Source organism: Gallus gallus, chromosome 18 (assembly GCF_016699485.2).
Source record: "Gallus gallus isolate bGalGal1 chromosome 18, bGalGal1.mat.broiler.GRCg7b, whole genome shotgun sequence".
Lineage (NCBI taxonomy): Eukaryota > Metazoa > Chordata > Aves > Galliformes > Phasianidae > Gallus > Gallus gallus.
In genome coordinates this window covers 1,382,332-1,409,246 of record NC_052549.1, presented here as the reverse complement: position 1 = coordinate 1,409,246, position 26,915 = coordinate 1,382,332, and the positions used below count along the sequence as shown (strand labels likewise).

The 26,915-nt window shown below is 46.3% G+C and overlaps 1 protein-coding gene and 1 non-coding gene across 9 annotated transcripts in view; both read right to left on the bottom strand.

Annotated features, from left to right (window-relative positions):
- The window catches only part of MAP2K4 (mitogen-activated protein kinase kinase 4), an 88,584-nt gene that overhangs the window by 9,966 nt on the left and 51,703 nt on the right, over positions 1 to 26,915 (bottom strand). For all 8 annotated transcript variants that reach the window (XM_040649617.2, XM_040649615.1, XM_040649614.2 and 5 more), the window contains 4 exons: positions 21,880 to 21,999; positions 10,836 to 10,955; positions 8,830 to 8,881; positions 8,291 to 8,418 (listed from right to left, as the gene is read on the bottom strand). In XM_040649617.2, coding sequence (XP_040505551.1) covers positions 8,291 to 8,418; positions 8,830 to 8,881; positions 10,836 to 10,955; positions 21,880 to 21,999 — 420 coding nt within the window. The remainder of the gene's footprint in view (positions 1 to 8,290; positions 8,419 to 8,829; positions 8,882 to 10,835; positions 10,956 to 21,879; positions 22,000 to 26,915) is intronic.
- On the bottom strand, positions 3,731 to 3,811 carry MIR1748 (microRNA 1748). Its single transcript, NR_035247.1, has one exon. It is a non-coding gene; the product is annotated as a microRNA 1748 (primary transcript).

Genomic DNA, 26,915 nt, shown 5'->3' with positions numbered 1-26,915 from the left:
CTGCTCCTCTGGGAACTCGTCCAGAGTGCTAGGATGCAAGTCTCACCTGCTTGCCAACACCTCCAAATGTTTTATTCCTGTCCACAAGGGAGCTCCTTCCCTGACCTCTCCCCAGGCTGGGCTCACCGTACAGTTAGGAGGGGCCTCATCTCCCACCTCCCCAGGGGTGCTCACCATGGCTCACCACCTCCTAGAGAAGGGGAAGCCCTGCTGTGAGAGGTGTCTGTGCTCGGCACCCTCCCTGCTGCCTCCTGAGCACAGCCAGCTGCCAAGATGCCAAGCTGACACAGAGACACAAAGCAGCACCCAGCTGCTCCTGCTGGTGCTGCTCTGCAGGATGACTCGGGGCTCTCCCTGAGGTGACACCGAATTGTGCTACTGGCTGCTAAAGTGCTGAGGTGTCTTACTTCATTTGGATCTCGATTTTTATGTGCAGTGAAGCCCAACAAGCTTCCTGCATCTCCTCACAGGCGTGTGAGGTGACCTCAGCGCTGCACAAGCCTTGCTCTGAGAACACAGATGTGAGTCATCCACACAAGCAGTGAGACAACACAACCCTTTTTTTCTCAGGTTATACCCCTCCTGCCCAGTGCCAGGTGACTGATGAAGAAGTGATGAACCCTTTGTTTTCTCTGGTCTGTATTGCAGAGCCAGCCACCACAGGGATCACAGAATCACAAAATGGCTTTGTTTGGAGGAGACCTTAAAGACCACCTGCTTCCAACCCCCAGCCATGGGTAGGGTTGTCAGCCACCAGCTCAGGCTGCCCAGGATCCCATCTGACCTGGCTTTGAGTGCCTCCAGGGATGGGGCACCCATGAGGCAGACTGTGCCTCACCGTCCTGCAGGACCTGCAGCATCCCACGCAGCAGCCTGTCCTGGCTGCAGGAAGAGATCGCGCTCCTCAGCCAGAGGGTGACAGTGTGACATAGCAGAGCAAAGGCAAAATGGTGTGATGGGTGGAACAGCTGAGAGGGAAGCAGAGAGCACAAATGATTCTGTCTCTGTTGCTGGGGGTCATGGACAAGCAGCTGAAGAAGTAGTTCTCCATTTATTATCTCTAGGATAGAAGTAGTAGCACTGGGTTCTGTGTAAGCCTTTTCTACACCTATGGGTGAAAAACACCATATAGGAGGTAATAGGAGTTTTATGCCCGCAAAGAAAGACTGCAGCCAAAATATTCATCCACACTTTAACTTTTAACTCAGACATTCCTTCCCAAATCCCCTCTGTTCTTTGATTTCCTGTTCCTCCCCTCTCCTAGGTCAGCCATGAAGCCTGTGGCTGCACAGAGATTATCAGCAGAGATCATGTTTCTACAGAATGGCCTTTCCTCTCCTCCTATTTCCTTTACGTATTTACTCCCAGAGAATGTTTCACTTAACAACTTCTCCAGCAGCATTTTGCAGGTGGAGATGCTGGTTTCCAATTGCACGGGATTGCCATCTCCTCCCACTGGCTTTTCTAACAGAGCTCCTCAATTTCAGACGCAGGAAGATCCCAGGGCAGAGGACAGGTAGCCAGGGGACTCTCACTGGGCAAAGAAAGGTTGAAAGGAAGGTTTATGAAGCCAGTGGGATCCTATTGGGGTTGACACCGCATATCCTTTGTGACCTTAATCACCTCCTTAAAAACAGTAAATGTGTTCTGCTCACCTGGACTGTGACTAAAGAAGCATCAGTAATTTGCATTAGCAAATGGCTTAACTGAGAGTGTTGGAGAGTTTAACTTTCTTACGTTCAAGAGGACCTATTCAGTGCAAAACACAGCAGATATAATGGGACCTCAAAGGTGCCTTGCCTTGGTCTACAGCTCATATCTGCCAGAAAATACAAAATTCATGTTGTTAAATAATGCGTAGTATTAAAATATTGACTGCCTGCTGTATAGGTGTTCCTGAAGAACATGTGTGATTTGAGCTGCTTGGTAAGCTGGGTTCTGACTGCATGTTGACTCATCCAAACCGACACAGAAAAAGCAGCACTTGGGGTGGCAGACAGCATCCTGGAAAAGGACAGGGGAGCATGAAATCCCAGAGAAGCACCACCATTAAAGGCGAGTAGCTGGGCAATGCTCTCCTTATACACTCCACTGCTGGGGTTCAACTTTGGGGGCTATGTTTGTAAAAGGATGCTGAAAACCACGAGGGAGTACAACATAGCCACAATCCAATCTGTCTCAAGGACATAAACTGCTCAGTCTCTTAATCCCCTCAAAGAACAGCTTAAGAGGTGACTTCCTCAGTCAGAAAGTACCTGCTGGGGAGAGAGGCTGTGGCAAGGAAAGGACTTCTTAATTCTTCACACAAAGTAGAAAGAAGAGGCCACAGACATCTGTGGCTTCCAAGAAACTTCACTGGGTTAGCAGGGTTCAGCTCTGGAGAGGCAGCAGTTCTGGAGGGCTGGAAGGTGCTGTTTCAGCACTGCTGAGAAGTAATTTCATCTAAGAACATCACTGATGGCTGCAATTTTGGTGTGCTGAAGTAATTATGAAAGACTGAAATGCAGGGAACCCACTTATTTTTCCACAGTATTAATGCATAACCAGAGCACACGCTTTCAAAATAAGCAGGAAAAAAACAGGAGTCCAGCAAAAAGCAATGCAATGGGAAGATTTCTGATCCAGGAGAACTGTTTAATGCAGCAGAAAGCAGAACCAAGAGATGGTGTTTGGAGACGAAGTTACAGACATTCAAACCAGAAATCAAGTTTAAGAAAATGCAGATGGTCATCAGCAAAGTGGTAGCACAGACAGGGACAGGCTGGAGTCACGACCAATCTAAGCCTGAAGATCTGGTTTCTCTTTCTCAAAGGTCTCTTCCATTCAACCACAATGTTGGTCTGGGCACAGGATTAGGAGGATTCTCCGTCTGTGTTCAGTCAGCTCCATTTCTGCCTTACCACCCATGAAAATTTCCACCTGCAGAGCAGAGCTCTCACCCCTAACCCTAACCCTGATCCTTCTCATATTAGGGGTAAATGGGGGTTTTGCTGTCCACAGGTACAACAAGATGGGATGAGGTTCAACAAGACCAAGTGCCAGGTCCTGCGCTTTGGGCACAACAACCCCAGGCATCACTACAGGCTTGGGGCAGAGTGGCTGGAAGACTGTGCAGAGGAAAAGGAGCTGGGGGCGTTGATGGATGCTCAGCTGAACATAAGCCAGCAGTGTGCCCAGGTGGCTTAGAAGCCCAGTGTTATCCTGGGTTGTGTCAGCAGTAGTGCAGCCAGCAGAGAGGGAGGTGACCAACACTCTGTACTCAGCACTGGTGAGGCCGCACCTCGAGTGCTGTGTTCGGTTCTGAGCTCCTCACTCCAAGAAAGACATGGAGGCCTTGGAGCACATCCAGAGAAGGGCAGAGGGGCTGTGAGGGGTCCGGAACTGAAGTTTTCCCTGGGGTCTGGAATGGGCTGCCCAGGGAGGTGGTGGAGTCACTGTCCCTGGGGGTATTCAAGAAACATTTAGATGCTGTACTGAGGAACACAGTTTAGTGGGGAAATATTGGTTGTAGGTGGACAGTTGGACTGGGTGATCTTGGAGGTCTTTTCCAACCTTGGTGATGCTGTGATTCTAAGAACAGTCAGTCTCTGAAGGGCTGGTACTGTTTGAAGCACTCAGTCACAGCAGCCAGAGGGTGGATGCTGCTTGCCCAGCTCCAGGATCTCTGTCCCTCAGTGTGCCTGTCCTGCTGCCTGGAGCCCTGCCACAGCAGAGCAGGGCTGGAGAAGGTGCAGGCCACACTCAGCTGCACCCAGACCTCAGTGCCAGGGTGACTGCTGGGGCTGCCTGGTGCAGCCGAGCAGGGCACTGCTGCTGTCAGCAATGGGTCATCGCCACGGTCCTCCTGCAGCAGGATGCCTACCCGGCCTCAAACACACAAGCAACAGGAGTCAAGCAGCTCAAAGACAACAGAAGAAGCACAGCTGCGGACCTGGGAGCTGTGCAACCCTTCTCTTCTTCCTTTGCTGCCTCTCCCCACAGCAAAGCCTGCCCAGAGGTGCTGTACCCATACCTCTCTGCAGCATGGACACGCTCAGTGCCACAGTGCCGCTGCTCTGCCCAGGCTCTGCCCTGTGTGATGTAAGGAGCTAAGTTTGGACAGGAGAAGTCCCACGCTGGGCAAACCTCATGGATGATTTTAGCTTATGAATGAGTAAGCAGAGGCATGTTCTCAGCTGAAACTGCTGAAGCATGTGGGTGACATCAGCAGCACACGAGAGGGGAGGGCTGTGCTCAGAGCTCCGGCATCGCCCGCGCAGCGCACAGGGATGGTGCTGCACGTCTCACTGCTTCCCTTCAGATCTGTTTTCTCAGTCATGAAGTGACGGCTGTGTGCCAAGTTTCAGATTCAAAAGGAAAAAATGAAAAGAAAAAAAAAAGAGAAACAAGAAATCCAATGCACACAGCACAGAGCGGGAGAATCCAAGAGGATTTCAGCTGCACAAAGTCAAACCAGCACGCTGCCAGTCCAGTTAAATGAATGACCAAGCCCAATGAAAACCTGGGCGCTGGGTCAGGAATGTGAAGCTAAACCTAGGCTTCTTCCCGTGCCATCCCAGCCCCACAGCCCTCCTCCTGCATCCACAAAGAGGCCACAGAGCTCCACAGAGACAGCCCTGCTGCCCATCTCGGGAATTCCTCCTTTTCTGTGCATGGCCAAGCTGTGTGCGAGCTGCTCCTAAGTGGGGACGCAGTCTGCATGGCCACAGAGGCAGCAATGTCCCTTCAGCCAAGGAAGAGCAGCACAGGGTGTCCGTGCCTGGCCGCAGCAGCTCCAGGCACCCAGGGACTGTTGTGACTCTGTCTCGAGAGAGGTCCCAAGGAGTGGGACAAGGCAGGACACCTGAACATGGATCCTGCATCCATAGCCCAGCTGCTTCCAGCTTGGCCTCACCACTCCCCTCTGATGTGCAGAAATTGAGATCCCTTGGGCATTAAAAAGGGTAAAAGATGTTAATACTGCAGACTGTCACCTTCAGCATGGCACCTCTCCAGCCCAGAAGCTGTGGCAGGAGACAAGGCAGGGCTCACCAGGGAGGCAGGGCTACCTGCCAGAATCCTGGGCATCGATGCCTCGGGCACACAGCTGAAGGATGGGACAGGAGAGGCTGACATTGCAGTGCAATGAAGCTCACTGAGAGCTGCTCCACACTGACAGGGCAACCAGGTTCTGCTCCCCCACAGAGCCCTGCTCACACCCCTCTTTCGTGCCACCATTCAGGCTCTGCACCTTCTCACCAAGCCAACTGCATAAAAATGCTGTCCCCTTTTGGGAGGGCCTGCTTTCTTATTGCTGATCCTTGAACTGGTTCTCCATGGCTCAGGGGAACAACAAAGCAGAAGAGCAGCAGCTGGCAGGATCAGGGCTGGCAGTGGTTTGCAAGCCCAGCATGACCACAGTACAAAACCTCACCTATAGCAAATTCACAGTGCTGGAAGCAAAATGGGTCTCAGGAGGGCTCGGCATCATGCTGCCCACAAAAACTGCCCTGGGGACTGGCTATCCCGGGATGACAGGGGTCTCCAGCCTTTCCTTCCTTTCTTTCAGAGAACACAAGACATATTTACTCCTTATTTCAATGCAGTGACCACATGGAAATTCAAAGTCAAAAGCAAAACAACCCTTCCTGAACTGGCAGCTCCAAGGCTGATGTGCTGCGTTCCGTGACAGCTCCAACCACTTTGGTTCAAACACAAAGCACTTGCTTAGCAGCTGGATGTGGCTCCTGCTGCCCAATCAGCCCATTCCCAGTCAAACTGGCAGACATCCAATGTTATTGTTATCAATGGCTATTTGGGGATCTGGCTCCAGTGAACACAGTGTTATCAGGTTCCTCTGATGGGTAAGTGCTCATGCTACAAGAATTACTGCAAGCGCCAAAGGCCGAGCAAGGCAACATGCTCTCATCATCACGGAGCACAGTCCAGCAGCCCTCATCAGACCTACCCTGGTACACTGTGGAAGCCTAGCTAGCACCCTTCACCTATTTCACACTAAAGCCAATTATTTAGCTTTCCAAAGGAGTGCGACAGGCCTGACTCACTTCCAGGTAAATTCAGCGTCACTACAACATCAACCTTTGCTGCCACAGAGAAGGAGCTGGCAGTTGTGTCTGCTTGCTGGGGACATCTCCCTGTTTCCCAGGCCTCCCAGTACATGGGAATGCACGTGGACTTGGAGAGCAGTCACTGAGTCGGAGAGAAGGGAAGAGGCCAGCAGTCTCCCACACCAGTTGCCAGCTGCTGGCTCATCCCACAAACCACATACCATGCCAAGGCTCTTACAAACCCAACTGGAACATTTTTCTCACTTAAAAATCCAACCCACTCTGGAACTGGCGATAGAAGTGCACAAAGAACATGGTGTAAATGGACAAGGAAGGAAATCAAGAAGTATTATTGACTCACCCAAGTCCCAAGGGAAATGAAGAAGCATAGCTATCCACATACACACCAGTATTTGTCATGTAATAATTAAACCAACAGTTTGAGCAAAGCTAACCATCTACCCACAGTTTGAAGCAAAAGCAGTAATATGAATTCTCTTAATTACAGTTCACTGAACTTGAAGGGGACAAGGGGTGAGCAAGACCCCTATATACAGAACTGATGCACACCTCAGAGGATAGGGGAAAGTCAACAGTATTCCTAATTCCACCAAGTGATGCAACCAGAACTGCCTGGACAGGGCAGCAGGCAGCCTGGGAGCAAGGGATCGCAGGCTCTGCCCCGGCTCCATCCCACGCTGGGGCCCTCTGCTTCAGCCCAAAGCATCCTAAACCCCATCAACACAACAGGCTGAGTAGCTCCAACTGGTTCTCTTCCCTGCAAGGAATTACAGACACTTGCCAAAAGAGCTCAGAAAGGAGACCTGCCCCTAACTCTCTCTAGACCACCCAGGTCTATAAACAAAGCATCCCATTTCACTAAGTTAGGTGGTTCTGGGACTTGCACACACTGTTTTCCCACAGCACTGGTCTCCAAACACTCCAAAAGATTTCATCAAATCCAGCCAGCTCACTTTGCTACCAGGACAGTCAACAGAGAAGCTCAAATGCTCAGAAACTCAGGCTCAGTGTTTGCACAGATCAGAATCAGGGCAAACAGGTTTTCCTGGGACACCACAGTCAGATAAAAGCCATGGGACAGCAGTTAGCTAGACCAGATGGGAATTATACTTTCAAAGGGAGAGATTATCCTTCTTTTTTTCTTGAACCTTGTTAGATAAGACAGTTCAGAAGACACAGTATTTTTCAGCATACTGAAGCACAAGGAGTACAAGGTGCCACTGGAATTAGTTATGTTTACACCAGCAGTCAAACAGTTCAGACACAAGCTACTCCTCAAACTCAGGCAAAACCCAGGAATGCTTTTTCAGAGCAGCCTGATGTGCTGTGTATTTGAACTCTCAGTCAGCGCTGAAAGTGTTTATCACTGGGAGTAGGAGGGAAACAAACAAGCAGGACAGACTCCCAGGAGCCACGGCACAGAGCGAGCAACTTCCATGCAGCTGCTATCACTGCTCTCCAGAATTACGTTCTCTTGGAATTAAGTTATGGTACACTTTGGAAATAAAGTGGTTTTCAAAAATCACTGTGATTTTGAAAGGTGTGGATAAAAAATTGGTTGGATGGTTGTAGCCAGAGGGTTGTTGTCAATGGCCCCATGTCCAGGTGGAAGCTGGTCACGAGTGGTGTCTCCCAGGGGTCTGTCCTGGAACCAGCGCTCTTCAACATCCTTGTCAACAACACAGACAGTAGGACTGAGTGCACCCCCAGCAAGTTTGTTGATGGCACCAAGCTGAGTGGTGCACTTGATACAACAGAAAGGAGGGATGCCATCCAGAGGGATATGGACAGGCTTGAAAAGTGGACACACGAGAATTTAATGAGGTTTAATAAGGCCAAGTGTAAGGTGTTGCACTTAAGTAGAGGTAATCCCATGTATGACTACAGACTGGGGGAAGAACTCATTGAGTGCAGTCCTGTGGAGGACTTGGGGGTCCTGATGGACAAAAAGCTGCACATGAGCCAGCAGTGTGCTCCTGCAGCCCAGATGGCCAACAGTACCCTGGGCTGCATCAACAGAGGGGTGGCAGTGGGCAGGGAGGGGACTGTCCCCTGTTACTAACTGTGCTTATTCTAGAGTTCAGTTTCTTCCGGGAAGGGAGTGCTTATCCCACGTGAACCAAGCTGGCACTTTGGGCAAACGCTCTGAGCCAGGCCTGGTGAAGAGGGTCAGGAAGCTGCTCAGCCCACAGGCCCCCAGCACCAAGCTCAGCCCCACTCACCGCCATGTACGGCCGGCACCCTGCATCTCGTGTTTTGGCAATGGAGTCCACAAGCTGTCCACTAATGCCAAAGTCACAGAGTTTAATATTTCCATTTCTGTCCAGAAGAATATTGGAAGGTTTGATATCTGTAAGGGGAAGAAATTTAAACTGTTAAGTCTCAGCTGGAGTGTTCAATTTCCCAAAGAGCAGCTGCAGAGAATCAGCACCAATAGTGACTGCCGCACATGGGCCCCAGGCACAGAGTGCTCATGGCCACTGAGGGTCCAACCAGCAGCGACAGGAGATGGAGTGAGCCACCCAATGACCCTGAAAGCCCACTACAACAGTCCAACCCCTGCTTGGTATGGAAAAACATGGATCAGAGAGGCAAGGAGACAGCCACCAACCCCTGAGGTCACACTGCAGAATCCGTACTGCTCCCCACGCTCCCATCTGTGGCAGGGCCTGTGCTAATTACACTGTGACTTGATGCAAAGCTTGCTTCATTTTCTTGCCATTAGTTTTGTAGGCAAGAAGAAGAAAAGACAAGAACTTACCTCTGTGAATGATTTTCAAGTTTTCTTTTAAGTGGTTTAGTGCTTTCACAGTCTAGAAAAAATACAGATGAAAAATAAGCAGATGTCATGAAATTCCTGTGATTATTCAACTGCCGGAGTTCCAAGAGCAGGGGAGAAAAACATTAAATGCAAAAAGGCATAAATGCTGCAAATAAACTATATGATTAAAACGTTTTTCTCACAATTTTTCCTGCAAACAGAAGGTGATATTAAGAGGGCAAATAACTTTGAAAGATCACACTTCAGGAGAGGAAAGCAAGAGATGAAGTAATTTCTGACATTAGTTAACTTAAGTAAGAACCTATTTCGAGCCCTGTGCTGTACCCTTTCCATAAGAAACAAATGCCCTATTCTGATGTTGCCATTCCTTTGCCTGAGCAGCAGCTCCTCATCTCAGTGGTGTGGGAGCTGCAGAGGACACTGTTATGATTTACTCATTCACAAAACCACGTGGAAGAGATACTCAAAAAGCCTGATACACAGGACAATTAAAAAAAAAAAAAAAAGAAGTTTTAAAGTTTTGATTTCACACAGAACAGTGAAACTGATAAGACTGCCTTAATGATGAAGGCAAGAGGATGTCAGTGTTCTGCTGGTAAGCTCTCTGAAGTTGCATACCTGAGGACAAAAAGCCTCAAAAGCCTGCTCCTTCTTTCCTGCATTTCCTGGTGTGCACGCTCCTTCCTGCTCACATAATCCTGTGTCCAAGAGTTCAGGTAAGGAGAAGCTCTGGCAAGCTCTGCTGAGCCCAAGTGGGGGCAGCTGCAGTACTGTCCCTCCCCACTACCTCCTTTTGCCCTCCCAGTATAGGCTCTGCTTGTCAGCTGAAGCCACCACACCCTGCTGAAGAGCAAACCACCAATTGGTTTCTAGATAGCCTGTGGAGGAATGAGTGGATGGTCTTCCTGGTCCCTGTCAGAATCTTCTGCTCCCAGATTTGAGCCCAGAGCTCCGTAACAGAGCGCTAGCATGAAATCAAGGGTGATCTGGTGAAACACACCAAGCTGAAGCACAGGTCTTGCTTCAGCCAGTAATACATTTAGCTGGTCAGTAGTATGATGATGCATCCCATAAGTAGCACAGCAGCCATCAGCCGTCTTAGACTGGATTTTCAGTCTTGACTTTTAACACACCTAAGGGTGTGTGAGCCATCAAGGCAGCCTGCTAGCTTCTACGAAGTGACTGCAGGTTCAGGTAGGCACAATATTTCATAAAGATGCCTTCTGGAAGGGTGAGGATGATGGCTTTCTCCCAGGACCCGACCTTCAGCAGAATTTGTCATGGGCTGCAACTTGATGAGCACTTCCCAACCACTCTGACAAAGCATGACATCAACTTACTGTAGATCCAATAGAGAGGCAGTTTGTTTATGCTTTGTCACAACATGTCACTCACATTTTCCTGTCACTTTCAAACCTGACTACTGCAGTCCTTCACCTTTTACAGGCCCCACTGTAATAACCCACTTGGCTTGGCCGTGACTTTTTTTTTGGACCAGAACAAACTGACTATGAACCTGCTGAAGAACACACCCACATTTTTAGGAGCCTTTGCACAATGGCACCAGGAGTTTCTGGACCATAGGGGCCCAGACTCTCCTGCAGAAATCCAATGGGCCCAACAGAGTTCTATGGGCAGCAGCAGGACAGAGATCTCAGGATACTTTTCAACACTCCTTCCTCCACAGCCCAAACCCCAAAGCCTGTTCTGCAGAGCCAATGCTTACCCTCATGTTTAGACAACCAAGGGTTCATTTGGGCAGAGTCAAAGTTACAGACCCCCAGGACCTGATTCTCCACTATGTAATATGTTATAGGAAAACTAGAATATATTCAAGGTTCATTAAAACTGCAACGCAATATAACAGCAGCAGTTGTACTGCATGCAGATCAAGCAGCTTTCTTACACGTTAAGTAAGAGCCCTGAATTTTTCAAACTAGCTTCAAAAAAACACACACACAAAAAAAGCTTAACAAAATACTCACAGCTAAAGTGATTTTGCCTAGGATTTCTTCTGGAATAACATCATCTAATACACTATATACATATTTGTAAAACTTATCAAACGAGGTAGACATGAGCTCCATACAGATCCAACAGTCACCCTGGAAAAAGAAAAGAATCTTTGTTACTGTCAAGCTTAAATGAGAAACAAAAACCCAGAGAGCATTCAGATATCCCTCAAATCCAATAAAACACATAAACAGCAACGTGCATTTGACAGGAAGGAAGAATTCCATCCTGATTAATTTCAGCCATTTGATCAGCAGCGAGCCTGAACTAGTCATTGAGAGCAATGGAGAAATCACCCCTATTATCCACTTCTCATCACTCCATCTACCAGCAGAGAAATCTAATTGACAAGATCAGACTTGACATTGCATATGCCTCAAAAACTGTCTGGCTCTCAAGGAGGCTGATGACACAGTGAGACATAGCCATGCACGGTAAGACTACCATACCCTGCAGTTTACATCAATTCTGCATAGGCCAGAGAACATTTCATACTGCATTTGGAGATATAACCTAAGCAAGAGAAAATGAAAAGAAATCCAGGAGGACAGGGAGTTTTGTTGACTGGCATTTAGCAGTTAATTTAAATGCAGAAAACTTTTAAGGCACATCTCTGCTAAATGAAAAGGGAGGTGGGGCACTGGCATAGGCTGCCCGGAGAGGTGGAGGATGGCGCCCAGGGTCAGGCTGGACGGGGCTCTGAGCACCTCGTCGAGCTCTGCATGTCCCTGCTCACTGCAGAAGAGTTGGACCAGATGATCTTTATGGGGTATGATTCTATGAAAAACTAAGCTGAACAATCAGAGGAGAGCAGCACGTCTTCTTACCAAGTTCTCTCCTAACATCAGTGAGCCAGCCTATTCAAGATGGGGATAAGAAATGGATCGCCACAAAGATTATGTATGGAAGAATTTCATCTCTTGCTGCAGTATGCATGGTGATAAACAGCTTAGCCATGGATTGATCTTAGCTATTTCAAATTTTAAACATTTTAACTCCCATTGAGGATCACAGAAGGCTCTGTATGAGCTGTTTCTGTACAGTGTAATGCACTTCATGCAGTGTGCTGTTCCTAGGAATACCACACCACCAGAACCGGACTGTCCCCACCAGAAATGACAAACTCTACAGGCTGCATCAAAATCACTGTTAAAACTGCATTAGTTGCCAAAATCTAACTGCAAGATGTGGTTGATCAGCCTGGCTGCCCACTGTGGTGAGGCACCATCTGAAGCACTGCCAAGCAGCATCTCCTGCAATACAGGAAGTGACAAATAGAGAAGAAGCCTCCTGAAGTAATTATCCCCAATCAGACAATAACACAGACACACACACTGAGCACGTGGAAATGAAATGAGGAAAAAAACCAAGAGCACAGAAATGCTGGCACTCTTGCAAAGCCCCGTGCTCCCATTTGGTGCACCCCAAGTCAGTTCTGTTTGAAGCAACCTCCCAGTCTTCATGTCTTCAGCCAGGAGCAATTCTCAGGTTCTACTGAGAGGATTAAAAAAGCATGCCAAGCCACAGGTTTTTAGGACAAAAATGGGCTTTGCATCTACTCGGAATGACCTCCTTTGAAAAACAGGTCAAGAAATGGCATCCACCAAGACCCATCTCCAGACCACATGCTTGGTTTAGCGGGAACACAGAAGGCCAGCAAAGGGGCCAGTGGGAACAAAAGGGGACAGTTTCAGTGGTGTAAAACATCCTTCGCCCACACACTGGTATCAGCTCACACCTCCCACATAAGGGAAAGGGCTGCTATAAGCCTGAACCCGGAGAACACACATTTCACCTGAAACAAAGCAAAAGGCACTGATCAAAAAGGCACTTTGCAGAATGCTGAGGCTGGGACACCACCAAGAGGAAAATGCAGCACAGAGGAAAGAGAACACATCCATTCCAAGTGACTGACACAAGGCAGTTGTGGAGAGAGACATGGAGAAAGGAGAGCTCAGGATGCTGGAGAAGGGTTGGCTATGGATGGATTTGGCTGAGGACCTGATCTGATTTAAACTGTAGAAATGAATTTATGTTACATATGCAGAAGTGTTCCCCTTTCAGCATTGGCAACAAATGTGAAGTGCAGTCGTGGCACTTCTGTATCAAGAGTGGCTGAGAGAAAGTAACGTGGATGCAGTGTTAGTGATGCATGTGAGATCAAGTGAAACTGGAACCATACCAGACGCTTATCAACTATCCACAGTGAAAGCAAACAAGGACATGCTCTACTGCCCGCAGAATCTTTGAAGACATTACTTCTGCTTTGAGCAGCCCTGCCTTAAAAACGGTTAGTGTGCCACATTCCTGCAGGACTGTACTAAGACAGGGAACTGGATGCATTTGGGAATGCCACAATATGACTGACCACCCTCAGCCTCACGTTTATTTCCAGCTGCGCCAACTTTTGTGGAACAACAGGCAACCTGTTGTTGTTGGAGCTGTTGCTGTAACAAAAGCTTCACAGTGCATTTTGTATGTCTGCAGGGTTGTGGTGTGCATTACTGAACACTCAAACATGTCTGTGTGTCACCACAACATTCAAACTGATCATGATTAAAAGAACCAAAGGAGAAGAAAAATCAAATCAAGACACAGTTTACTCTATCCCCTGAAATATATACCATGTAGAAACCCTGGGTGTGGATATTAACCTGGCGATATAGAAGTCTACCTGATCAACATGAATTCATATCAGCAAGATTAGTGAAGAGAGTTGAGAGGGCTTTTCAATTACGCAGCTTCTCAAAGGCTGGTGCTAAGAGTCAAAATCCTGCAGGTTGTCCTCCCTTCTTGGAACTTGAAAGAACCTTCCTACAGGCAGGGCTGAAAAACCTTACCGAGAACAAAAGGGCTGATTCTGATTACAAAATGACAAAGGAAGAAGTTTAGTTTTTCTCTTCCAGCTATAGCTATTCTTCCAAAGAATATATTTCATTCCTTTTCAAGTACTAAATCACCAGATGCTAATGCACATCTTGCAGGCATGTCAAAAAACGTCCTTCTCTACCAATGGTCCAGGACATACACTAAATCTGTGTCTTTACCAGCATCTGGTCTGCTTCCACTTCTGAATTCTGTCTTCAGTTAGTTGCCAGCCCACAATCAAATACATTACAGAGATGCCCCTGAGCTGGAAAGCAGTTTGCCAAGAAAAGGACCTGGAGGTCCTGGTAGACAAGATGAACATGAACCAGCCACAGAGAAGGTTGATGGTATCCTGGGCTGCCTTACGCTAAGTACTGCCAGGAGGTTGAGGTGATCCCTCTCCTTGGCTCAGCACTGGTGAGGCCACGTCTGGAGTGCTCAGTCCAGTTCTGGGCTCCCAACCACAAGAGACATGGAGCCACAGGAGGGTCCAACCAAGGGCCAAAAAGATGATGAAGGGTGAGTTCAGCCTGGGGAAGAGAAGGCTCAGGGGGATCTCATCAATGACTATAAATACCTGAAAGAACAGTGCGGGGAGGAAGGAGCCAGGCTCTTTCCCAGTGCCAGGACACAAGCATTGGGCACAAACCATAACACAGGAGGCTCCCTAGGAACACAATCCAGAAACACATTTGACTATGCAAAGTGCCTGAGCACTGTTACAGGTTGCACAGAGAGGTTGTGGAATCTCCAGTACCCACAGCCACCTCGACATGGTCCTGGGCCACCTGCACCAGGTAGCCCTGCTTGAGCAGGGAGCTTTGACATAACAGCCTCCAGAGGTCCCCGCCAGCCTCAACCAGTCTATGATCCTGCACTGCCAACACTGCAGTTTTACCACGTTAGTGCACCTTTATGCAAGTTACATCTATACTAATGAGAGTGAATGGAGACTCCCACCACATTTCCTTACAAGACACATAGGGCACTTTTCCTAAGCACTGGGGACTGCTCATTTGACCAGACATCTCAAGCCATTCTGAAACAGCTGAAGGCTTCCACAGTCAGGTAGCATGTCGAAGACCTCCACAGAACTGCTACAGAGCAGCTACATCACATACGGAGTCTCAGTCAAATGAAAGACTCATCTTCAAGGTACCGAGCACACATGAATATGTTGAAATAATCAACACTACAGATTTAAGAGCCTGCCTGGATGTTGTGTCTTCTGTTGTCGCTGGGAGACACTTTTGAGTCTTTGTAATGACTAGCTCTGTTCTGAATATTATACTTATTTCATATAATTAACAGAGATGTTCGGGACAGAGGGCAACCCTGTCTCTGACTGAGAATACAGGATACTGGAAATATTTATTCTTCTATTACTTCTTTTTCTAGCTGTAGTTCTGTTCTGTCACAGGAAAGTTAAACTGACTGTCATCTCCTTTGTCTGAATGCTTTTGTGTAGTATAAAATTTCATGAAATATAATTGCTTTCATTCTTCTTCGAATCTCAACTCAACTTAACTTGTCATCAACAAAAAAGAGTTGAGAGTTTCTAGAGTAGTCTGCAAAGGTCTTTTAACTGTTGAAAATTCTTAGATATCCCATAGGTTTAAACAGAGTGTTTATTGGGCCAAAATCACAGAGCAGGACTTTAAACACCACTTTCAAGAGTTGGGAAAAAGAAACTACTGAGATATGGTGGGTGTTCCGTCCCTGGAGACTTTCAAGGTGAGGCTGGATAAGGCCCTGGGCAACCTGATCCAGCTGTGCATGTCCCTGTGTATAGCGGGCGAGCTGGACTGGATGGCCTTTAGAGGTCCCTTTCAACCCTACGGATTCTATGATTCTACTTCAAGAAACTAATGTGTATTATGAAAGTACTTCCCAGGGCACTGCAAGTGGCGCTCCATTCCACTCTTCTCTGGGTGACTCAAGATGAGCAGACATCAGCAGCGAAGACAACAAAGACCTTGTATCGAAAGACCAAGGATATGTCCACAACCCAAATCAACATCAGTGCTGTGCTGCTGTCACAGTCATACTACCAACTCTTCCCTCATACCAGCTCGAGGTCCCATGACCTGCTTTACCTGGCTTCCTGGGCTTATTTTACAACTTGCAATTAATTTTGCATTATCATTTACTGAGTCTGTTGATTTAAACTTGGCCTGGCTACATTCACAGTATGTAGAAGTTGCTGCTGATATCCCAAGTTAGACGAGGCTTTTTTCCTCTTCCCCTCTTGATAAGAAAGTAACAGGAACAGTGACCTTAAAAGAGTAGTTAGTGTGGTTGGGATACAGGAACAATCACAAACTAGGTCAGCTGCAAAGCTTGCAGCATACACACAAGAAATGACAACTGCTTTTCTCAAAGATGTCTTTGCCCTCCAAACAGCAGCTCTGAGGGAGCAAGTCTCAGAGTCACCCAGAGCAGATGCATAGCTCAGCCTGGTACTCTTGTATTCTCACTAGAAGTGAAATCTTTGCAGAAATCCTAGCCATCCTCTCCTTCGTCTCCCATCTGGCAAATATTGTTTTGAGAGGGAACAAATTTAGCCTGGTAACCAGACCTTCTGCAACATGCCATCTCTCAGGACTGATGTGGAAAGCTCTGTTTGCTCTGTAAATCAGAAGTCAATGGTCTCACTGGGGCACTATGGGGAAGCCAGCTGACTTCATCAGGCTCTCAATCTCCTACAGCCAGGAATAACAGCACAACCACCCTTCCTGTGCTTCTCTTCCTGATTCTCCTCATTCCTCAGGCTTTACTAGAAGTAACCTTCTCTCTTAAGAAGTCAAGCTGTGGACATGAAAGCCATCTCAACTGCAACACATGAAGAAGTCAGCGGTCAGGGATGCTTCCTGTTCTTGAAAAAAGGGTGAAACTTTCTAACTGGGGTCTTCGCAGAAGCAGCAGAGCAGTCCGTTCAACAGCTGCCTCAACAGAACGAAGTATGCTGTACCACCATGGGGATGTGACGTGGTGACATCAAGGTCACAACCTCACAGCTCTGGCAAGAGACTCTAGCACAGGTGCCATCGGATGTCAGCATGATGAAGTCTCCTTTATTCATGCGAAGGTTGAAATGTTGCTTTTCCATTATTCATGTTTCACTAAGTAGGTCATTTCATTTCATCTAATTGAGTGCCTAAAATCTCACACAAAAGTTCCACTGCTGATAATTTACATACAGTTTTTGCATTGATTTACATTACATTGTATTTGTAGGCATACCTAGTAGAAGGATGTACCACATGATTGAAGAACAAGGAGCAAATAAAACACGGGTAGTGGTGCTGATGGCTGAGGGACAACCAATACCAATTCCCAGAAAAGACTCAGTCCCATGTCAAGCTTCCATGAAGATAATTCATGCCACAGTCTGGTTTTCATGAATCAATGGTACAGCTGTAGCTTATGGCATTTAGCAGTTTTTCAAGAGGAAGCTTTCAAACTGTCAGAATTGCCAGAGACAAAGCAGCATTTTAAACCTTTCCCTATCAGAAAATGCTTGCAGAACAAGTGAGAATATGAGTTGGGAAAACATTCACCTGCAGTATTTTTTGCCTTTCCAAACCAAACGTTTTATACTCATAGAGGCTGTCACAGCAACTTGTCTGTTTACAGTTATATGACCATCTTCAGAGTAAGTTCCATCCAATTTGGCTTACTATTCCTGCTCTCATCAGGGGAGAGCTCTGCTTCTCAGCACAAACTGCTCACTCCTTCAGAGAGGTACCTGCCTTTCAGAACAGCACAGCTGTCCTAATGTTCTTCCTGAAGCTGCCACAACCTTCTTGCCAATTATGTGATTGAGAGTTGCCTGCTTGTCATGGTTTTGTCAATGGCCCAACCATCTGCCATGGGTTGATCCAAACTGTACTGGGACAGGGCGGTGTTCCTGAGCACCTGCAATACATTGATGATACTGCTGTGTGGGGCGACACAGCAGAGGAAGTTTGCATGAAAGCAGAGGGAATAATACAAATTCTTCCGCAAGCTGGTTCTGCTACTAAGCAAAGCAAAGTGAAAGGACCTGCCTAGAAGTTCCTAGGGATGAAGTGGCAAGATGGGCGTTATCACATCCCAGCAGATGTGATTGACAAAATCACTGCTGTGTCTCCACCCACTAGCAAGAAAGAGACACAGTCTTTTCTGGGTGTAGTGGGTTTTTGGAGAATGCATGTTCCCAACTACAGCCTCAGTGTAAGCCCCCCGTATCAGGTGATGCAGAAGAAGAATGATTTTATATGGGGCCCTGAACAGCAGCAGGCCTTCGAACAGATTAAACAGGAGGTAGCCCGAGCCGTGGCCCTGGGCCAGTATGGATGGGACAGGATCTAAAGTACATCCTCTACACTGCTGCTGGAGAGAAAGGTCCCACCTGGAGTCTGTGGCAAAGAGCCTGAGGAGAGACCTGAGGCCAACCCCTGGGATTCTGAAGCAGAGTGTACAGGGGGTCTGAAGAGTGATACACTCCAACTGAGGAGGAGATCTTAGCCGCATATGAGGGGGTTCGGGCTGCTTCTAAGTAATCGACACTGAAATGCAGCTCCTCCTGGCACCTCCACTGCCAGTGCTGAACTGGAAGTTTAAAGGAAAGGTTCCCTCCACCCATCACGCTACTGATGCCACTTGGAGCAAGTGGATTGCACTGATTACACAACGAGCTCAGATAGGGAACCGTGGCTGTCCAGGAATCCTAGAGGTGATCATGGACTGGCCTGAAGGTAGAAAGTTTGGAACATCACCTGCAGAAGTATCACGTGCCAAAGAGGCCCCACCATACACTGAACTACCAGAAAATGAAAAGAAATTTGCCCTGTTCACAGATGGATCGTGTTGTTTTGTGGGGCAGTATCGCAGATGGAAAGCTGCTGTGTGGAGCCCCGTGCGACAAGTTGCAGAGGCCACTGAAGGAAAAGGAGAATCAAGTCAGTTTGCAGAGGTAAAGGCTGTCCGACTGGTCTTAGATGTTGCTGAACAGGAGATATGGCTAATGCTTTATCTTTACACTGACTCATGGATGGTGGCAAATGCCTTATGGGGGTGGTTACAGCAGGGGAGCAAAATAAATGGCAGCAGAGGAGTAAACCTATTTGGGCTGCTGAACTGTAGGAAGACATTGCTGCATGAATAAAAAATATGGTTGTAAAGGTGTGCCATGTAGATGCCCATGTGCCCAAGAGTCGGGCTACTGAAGAACAGCAAAACAACCATCAGGTAGATCAAGCTGCCAAAATTGAGGTGGCTCAAATAGACTTGGACTGGCAGAACAAGGGTGAATTATTTCTAGCTCGGTAGGCCCATGAGACCTCGGGCCATCAAGGAAGGGATGCAACATATAAGTGGGCTAGAGACCAAGGGGTGGACTTATCTATGGATGCTATTGCACAGGTTAGGGCATTTTAATTATTGTTTGTTTGCATATAGGTATATATATTAAGCATGATGTAGTGACATAGAATAACAGGTGGAATGTCATGGTGTTGTAATTTTGCTACTGGTATTCCACATCATAACATCATGTACATTTTATTAGCCTCAATTTCAATTAGATCGTATTATACTGTGTTATCTCGCATTCCGATATCATAGTAAAATTTAGTTTTCTCCTTAGATCATTGCTGCTGCTCTGTCTTTCAGCCCAGCTCTCCCTACCCTTTTCCTTTTTCCCTTCACATTTTTGGGGGCCAGAGGGCCCACAGGCCTACTGCCCCCCCTCACGGGCATAGATTGATCTAGATAACTCCGTGACACTGCTCCATGTTCTAGCTCCTCTAAAGAGACTCAGAGTGAAGTTTTTCACCTTTTAGGAGCAGGAGGAAGAAAATTTCCCATCTGTAACTCCATCTATTTCCAGAGAATCTGAATCCTGGCTCAGAGTAGAATGTCCCAAGATCTGCCTTCCGGAATGGTTTTCCTTACTTTTCACCTTGAAATGCTGAAAAACAAGGTTTGTTGACACATGTACTGCTGTAGGACTTCCTGAGAGAGGTTTAGTCCCATGTGGTCCTACGATCCAGTGCAACAGTGAGCTGAATGATTCCATTACTCTGGGAATGGATCAGAGTTGGAGAGTGACACAGGTTCAAACATATTGCTGAAAATCTTTTTTCTCACTTAAATACATTACTTCTCTTCTCCTCTGCTGTCATTTTCCTTCCTTTAAAAAGTGTAATTTATATTAGAACATGTAATTAATATGACAAGACAGAAAACTCATCCAAGTCTATCAGGAAGAAACCAAGGTGAGGGGAAGAACTCCACACCACTGATGCTGAGGGCAAGGGCAGAGGGGATGCCAGGGACCAATACAATATATCCCAGAGTGACCTTACTGAAGCCCTGCCCAAGGAACAATGCCTAACTGCAAGAGGACAGGACTTTTTGACAATACAAAGTGTGCTGCAAAGACCAGGCTGACAGCTGGGCACTGATCAGAGCAGGTTTTTGCATTATTGATGTATGTGCACTTACATTCTGGAATGTGCCTAGAGTTGCAGAGAGGTGACGGGCTCACGCAGCTCTAAACATGTTACTCATCAGCATCTGGCAAGATATGGCCTTGCCCAGAGACTTTTCTTCAAACTAGCTGACAGCCTTATCATTTGTATTTCAGCAAAGCTGCCAACATGCAGCCAAGGCTGAGCCTGCACACTCAGTAGTTCAGACTGCATGAATCATAGAATCATAGAATGGCCTGAGTTGAAAGGGACCACAATGATCATTGACTTTCAACCCCCCTGCCATGTGCAGGGTCACCAACCTGCCTTGCAGAATAACGCATACCTTAACTTATGTGTATAATAAGTAGATGCTAAAACAGTCACAAAAATGTAGTGACTAACATTGTATTCCTGGCCATGAAGAACTAACTTATGTCAGGATTAACAGTGGTCAGCTTACTTAGTTTTTGATGCTCTAACTCTGGTCTTGATATAATTCATGGAAGTATCATATTGGATAACTCACTCCACAGCACAGAGTATTTATGTGCATTAAAGTTCCAAGCCAAATTACCACCCCTGGGCAAGCTATTGCAGGTACTGCTCCTTTCAAGAACAATAATGCAATTGTGGTACTGAAAGGATAGCAAAGAACTGGAAAAGACGCAGGTAACAGCAAGAAAGATGATCAAAGATCAGAATGGATTCTGTGTATGACCCAAGCTGGCACTTATCAGGCTGAAGAAGAAGATATGGCAGGCAGGGAATATGGCAACACTCCGAAAGATCCTGAGGGGTCTGGACAGAATGGATAAGGAGCAACTGTTCACTGCTTCATCAAATACAGACACTAAGGGAACCACCAGGGGCAGCACTCAGAATAGTGGGATGAGAACTGGAAATGGACTGTGGTGATTGCCCTCCAAATGAAGGGTGCACAACCAGAAGAAGTCCCTCTCTGGGAGCACTACAGACACAAAAAATGTACAGGTATTCAAAGAAAAAATAAACCCTTTAATGGACAAGAAATCCAGGAAGCAAATGACAGAGCTCAGAAGACATTAATCTACACGTGACTGAAGGCTATGCCAAAGTCACACGCATGCTTCTGTAAGCAGATCCTGTGGGGCCACTGCCAGAGACAGGACCACCCGCTGCTCTGACCCAGCAAGGTCACCAGTACTTCCTTATGCATCTGCACATACAAACCACTTCAGGGAAGAAGCGCATCAAACATGGGTCTGTCACAGTCCTGGTACATACATATGTGCACACATACATCTATACATACATCAGGTAATAATCTGCTTCCAGCAGCTACCTTTATTACAGTGATACTGAGTTTGCATGTGTCCTCCACGTGGTTCTTTCTGACACACACTTGTGTCCAAGCATGGTGCTGCAGAGCTGCACCCAGCCCAACAGCACTCACCTTGCATGGGGAACCACAAGTTCATTGAAAGAGAGACTGAAATATGCAGACAGACATAATAACAAGTGGGAGAGCATCTAGGCATTTAGCAGCACTCAAACATCTGGGTACCTTGGTTAAATAACCTTGATTAAAGGTGGCAGTCTAGAAATCCTAACAAATTAATTTTCTCGTCCTTATTGTAAATTGGCAACTGCAAAAACAAAAAAGGCAGAAAAACAAACTGTGCTATGAATGAAGCAAGTTTGGAGTCCCCACCTCTCTGAAGAGTGCACCATAAAACTGAACAATATATGGGCAGTCACTGCTTCGCATTACTACATCAAGGTCCATCAGAAGCTGCTTCTGTTCTTTTTCATCCACTGTCGATCGAATTCTCTGAAAGAGGAAGAGTGGCAGAGACTTTATCACTTACATGCCATTATTGTGTCCTCAAAACCACCACTGGAGAAACATGCCAGGGACCCCAAACCCAAGACTGAGCAGGCAATCCCCAAGGCATGCTCTAACACACTCTAGAGAACTGAACTACATAATTCAACTACGTTGTCAAACAAGGATTTTAACTGATAACCCCAAAAGTCGTTAAATTCAGACTCTAATATACCCAATTAAATTTTGCTCTCATAAGCATCCTCGTTTTCAGATGAAATGGCAGAATGAAATCAAAGAGCAGAGATTTCATTGAAACCTACAGTGAAACAACACATTCAGGCTTTTATTTCAAAACCAATACCCATAGAGTTCTTAGCAATATTGGATGGGGCTCAAAGACCAATTTGAAATGTAACTAAGGAACACTGTGTTTCAAATTACTACGAAAAGCAAAGAAGACAAAACGGTTCCCTCCACCACGGCTGACACAGTGAAAATGGCCCATCAGGTAATGGAGGAAACACATTTCTCTGGAAAACCTAATGGTGAGCAACAGTCTTTCTCATAAAACTAACAATACTTGGCCAAGGTAACATTAAGATATAATGTACAAAATACAGACATATTGTATGTTTGAAAACATATATATATATATATATGTATACAAATACTATTCTTGATACTATACGTAAGGAAATCTATGATTTGAGTGGGAAAGAACAATGCAAGTTTGAAAATAGAAAAGAGCACATGTCCAAACATGAAGCTCATTCAATGAAGGATGGAGTGGACCATCCCAAATTTTTCATTTAAGTTTTGCAAACACATTTAGCATTTTGCACTAATTAATGCATTCCCTGAAATGTGAGGAAAATTATGACCCTGAATCACAGTCATGTTGAGAAATAATTTAAAAAAAAAAAAAAGAAAAAACAATTGTCAAGAAGTCCAAAGCAACAGAAGTAGCCTGGGCACTCCTTGAGGAGAAAAACTACTTGGCATCTAAGAAAGAAAAAATATTAAAGGTTCTGGGACAAACTTGTGTGATACCAGCACCAAGTCCTACCAGCGCTGCTAGGCAGAGAGCTCCCTGCCCTGCCAACAACTGCTGGTGGCAGCAAGACCACACTCATTAGCAAGCACAGGGCTAAGCATGTGAAGGTACAGTCAAGGTTGGCTATTCATATTGCATCATTTAAGAAACAGTGCATGATTATGTGCCCTTAGACATTTTTGTGTCAAATCACAAAAAATGAGGACAGTATTGACACTACAGTTTTCCTTACCTTTGGTGCGTCCTGATATTTTGTTATTTCACCATTCATTCTTTATGTTCTAGTTCAGCCTAGACCAATCATTTTGTGCTCATGCTGCCCTTTTCCCTCCCAATGGATTCTAGACTGCTAGGGAAATTTGTTCAGCACATCCACACACCTTGCAACGCCACCAAGTGGGTGATATTTTGTAGTTGCAAATAGAGCAAGAAGATGGCTGAGGGGACTAGCAATGAACTAAAACACTTCACCTCTAGGTCACTGGTTCAAACCTGCTTTGCAGAAATTCAGTGCCATCACTAAAGAAAGTCTGACGAGTTTGCTCATTTCTTTTTCTCCCATCTACATCACACAAAGCTCCACAACCCCCTGCTGGGACACCAAACGCTAAGCAGTATGAATGTCTCTTTCTAGATGGCATACCATCAGCACTGTATGAGATGATAATGACATTGCTCTGACCTTTGATAGAACATGATGGATGGCAAAGCCACTGTGGTGCGATGTCTGAGGGACAGTTTAGTCTCCCACTGAGATGCTACCCACTTCTCTGAAAAGTTCACAAAACAGGTGAGGAGCAATACAAGAAGAATCTTTTCTCTATACTGTGACTCACAGCTCTCTTCCATGCCGACTCCATATCTCCCAGCCTCTCAAAAGTCTTTCCCATGGTGATCTAAGAATCTCCTTAGCTTCCCTCTGCATCACCCTTGCATTTGTACAATCCAGCCTTCCCTGCAGCGAGCTTCTCAAATTCTACAACTACATCCGAAAGCATCTCATCCCACCTCTAATATTTCCTTCTCTGCTCTTAATTCTTCAGCTCTGGAAAGCATATAAGATACGTTGTATACAGGAGGTGATTTTAAGGCACCCTGGAACAACATCAAACACTAACACTGCTCCTTTTCCCAACCGCAATCTCCCCTGGAAGAAAGAGCAAGAGCAAGTAAAGGACCCGGAGGGTGGACTGTCAGTCCGTTATACTGCAGAGCACCCACGCAGATGCAGCACCCAAAGGACAACTTGAGAAGCCAGCATGAACTCCTAAGCAAACATCGCTTCAGGATCCAAAGACTGCTGGGGATTTGGGGTTTGAAAATTCAGGATGAGGGCAAAACAATCAGGCAACGTGCAGCAGAGCACGAAGCAGGGGGCAGCCCAGGCTGGAGAAGACAGCTTTGTTTAGCTGGAGAGTCTGTTGCATGCCAGCAGTCTCAATTTACCAGCTAAGGAACAGGAATTCACCAGCAGAAGAAGGAAGAAAAAGCAAAAAGTAATTGAAGTCAACAGCAGCCACTACTCAAATAGACATGAGCTGTAAAGAAGACCCACTATCTAACTCCATGGCAGGACACTGCAGCTGTTCCCACAAACTTTCCAAAGATGTGGGAAATGGCAGGAAAGGAAGACACAAAGCAAAGCAACAGTCTGATGACACCATTTAATGGCATGGACAGGTCTTACTTGTCTTCAGGTCTTACACATCTTAGCCAGGTTACTCTACTGCACACAGTTGCTGCTATGGCCAAACAAGCTACATAAGGAAGAAGGGTTTGGGGTTTTTTTTTGGTAGTAGATAGAGGAAGTCTCATTTTTAACAGTTCCTTGTTGGCCTCAAACTGCAACAAACCCTTCAGAAGTACATTCTTCAGTCCATTTAGTACAAACTCAGGTTAGGATAAAGCCTTCTAACATCAGAAACAAGAGCTCTGAAAGTTGTGCTCTGGACAGCATCAGCAGCAAAATGCTAAGCTATGCTGTGTGGATTGGAACACTCAAACCTAAAACCAGGCAAATCCCACAATGCAGACCCAAAACAGAAGAGACATCACCACGCCCCAATACACACAGGAAAACATTCAGGTGCAGTGGGTTGAGAAAGATGAAAGGGAATAGGGAAAAAGGGGAAAGAAGAAAAGGAAGAAAAAAGCCATAAGCACCAAACTGAAAACCTGCTTCTTGAGCTAAGAGGAAAAACAGCACTGTTCTGCACACAGGGCTCAGCAGAAAGCCCAGCAGTGGTGCCTGACAGTGCCCTGATGGGCTGGGTTACCTGCAGGGTGACAGGAACGGAGAGCTGGAAGGGGGTTTTGCACACTTGCTGCTGAGGACAAGAACTTTCACCTACCCATCCAAAACACTTCTAGTCCTGAAAAAAGCACATCGGGTCTTCCACTGATCACAACTAGTCTCCATCTCCTCTAATAAGACTCAGTCTCTCGCCATGTCCTTTTAATTCTTAATCATTCACTACTTCCTCTGTATCTTACCAGCAGGGTTTGGAACAGCCTTCCCTTACTCTCAGCCAACTACCCAAACAGATGAGTGAAACAGAAAATCCTCCTCAATAAATTGTAGGATAAGCAGTCAGCTTCAGGGACTGTATCTAATTGTGCCAAGAATGGAAATGTATACCACAAAGCCAACTCACAAAATCCTAATGCTCCTCTTCCAAAATCATATGGGAAACAGGAAGTTCAGAGAAACGTGCCCCTTGGTAGAACTTAATCTACTTGTGTGTCATCTTAGAGGGCTATCAGACATCCTGGAAATGATGGATAAATTACAGAGGTACAAATAAATGTTTAACTTCTGCTCTCAAGGACATCTGATACTTAACAACCTATTTCAACTGCGGGACTGCCTTCAGTGAAAATCTGTGAAAGCCACGGGAAGACTTAAACACCTGTTTTAAAGCAATGGGTAAGAGAGCAAGCACTGACTACAAGGCAAAATGATGTGAAAGAGGCACTGTGTTCTGAACCAGGAACGGCTCCACAGCTTACTGACTTCTCCTGGAAGAACAAAGATCTTTTATGGATGTTTTATAGGCTTGACATCCTACAAGATTTTATGTATTTCCTAGCAGTGCCTCGGCCAGCTTCTCTGATTACCCAGCTGATCTTAGAATCACTTCTGAATTTCTCAGGACAAGTGCAGAAGAAGTGAAAAGCCGCCTGCAGACTGGTCAAAACTACCGCTAGACTACGCAGATAACAGAAAACCAACAAAATCTGAAGATGTTGGCTAGAAGTGGAAACTAAACTAAATATTGCAGAGAAAGACTGAATCAGTTAGACTGGTTCATACAGTAGATACTGCAAGATGATACAGAAAATTCTGGTATATAGCTGAAAATCACCGCCTCTTCTGGAGCAGAGGAAAACTTGAAGGACTGCAGACAAAAATGCCCCCTCCGCAGTTTGCTCACTCCTTCGGTGTATTTCTGATGGACAAACCACAGGAGCTGCAAGGCTTGTCCATGGGGCCCTGATAAGAAGCCTGAATAACCAAAGCACAAACCATCTGACCAGGCTCTTGACAGCACATTTTCCAGCCAGTACAAAACAAGAGAACCAGAAGAGGAAGAAATTGTTAGAAGCTTCTAGCACTGAAACCAAAATGTCCGGGTGTTTCCTACAGCTGGAGAGCTGTGGTTCAGGAGGCTGCAGGGGAGTGCAGGGGCCTGAGCTGTGCCTTCCCATTGCTGCTGTGCTTGGGCTGTAGGCTGGCACAAGCACCACTTCACAGGTTAAAGGCTGGCTATGTCAAACATTTCATTATTTATCTTGGGAACATTTCAAGCAAGAAATCCTCCTAGCCTTCAAGAAACCTTTTTAGCATTCCAGTCAATAAAACCCA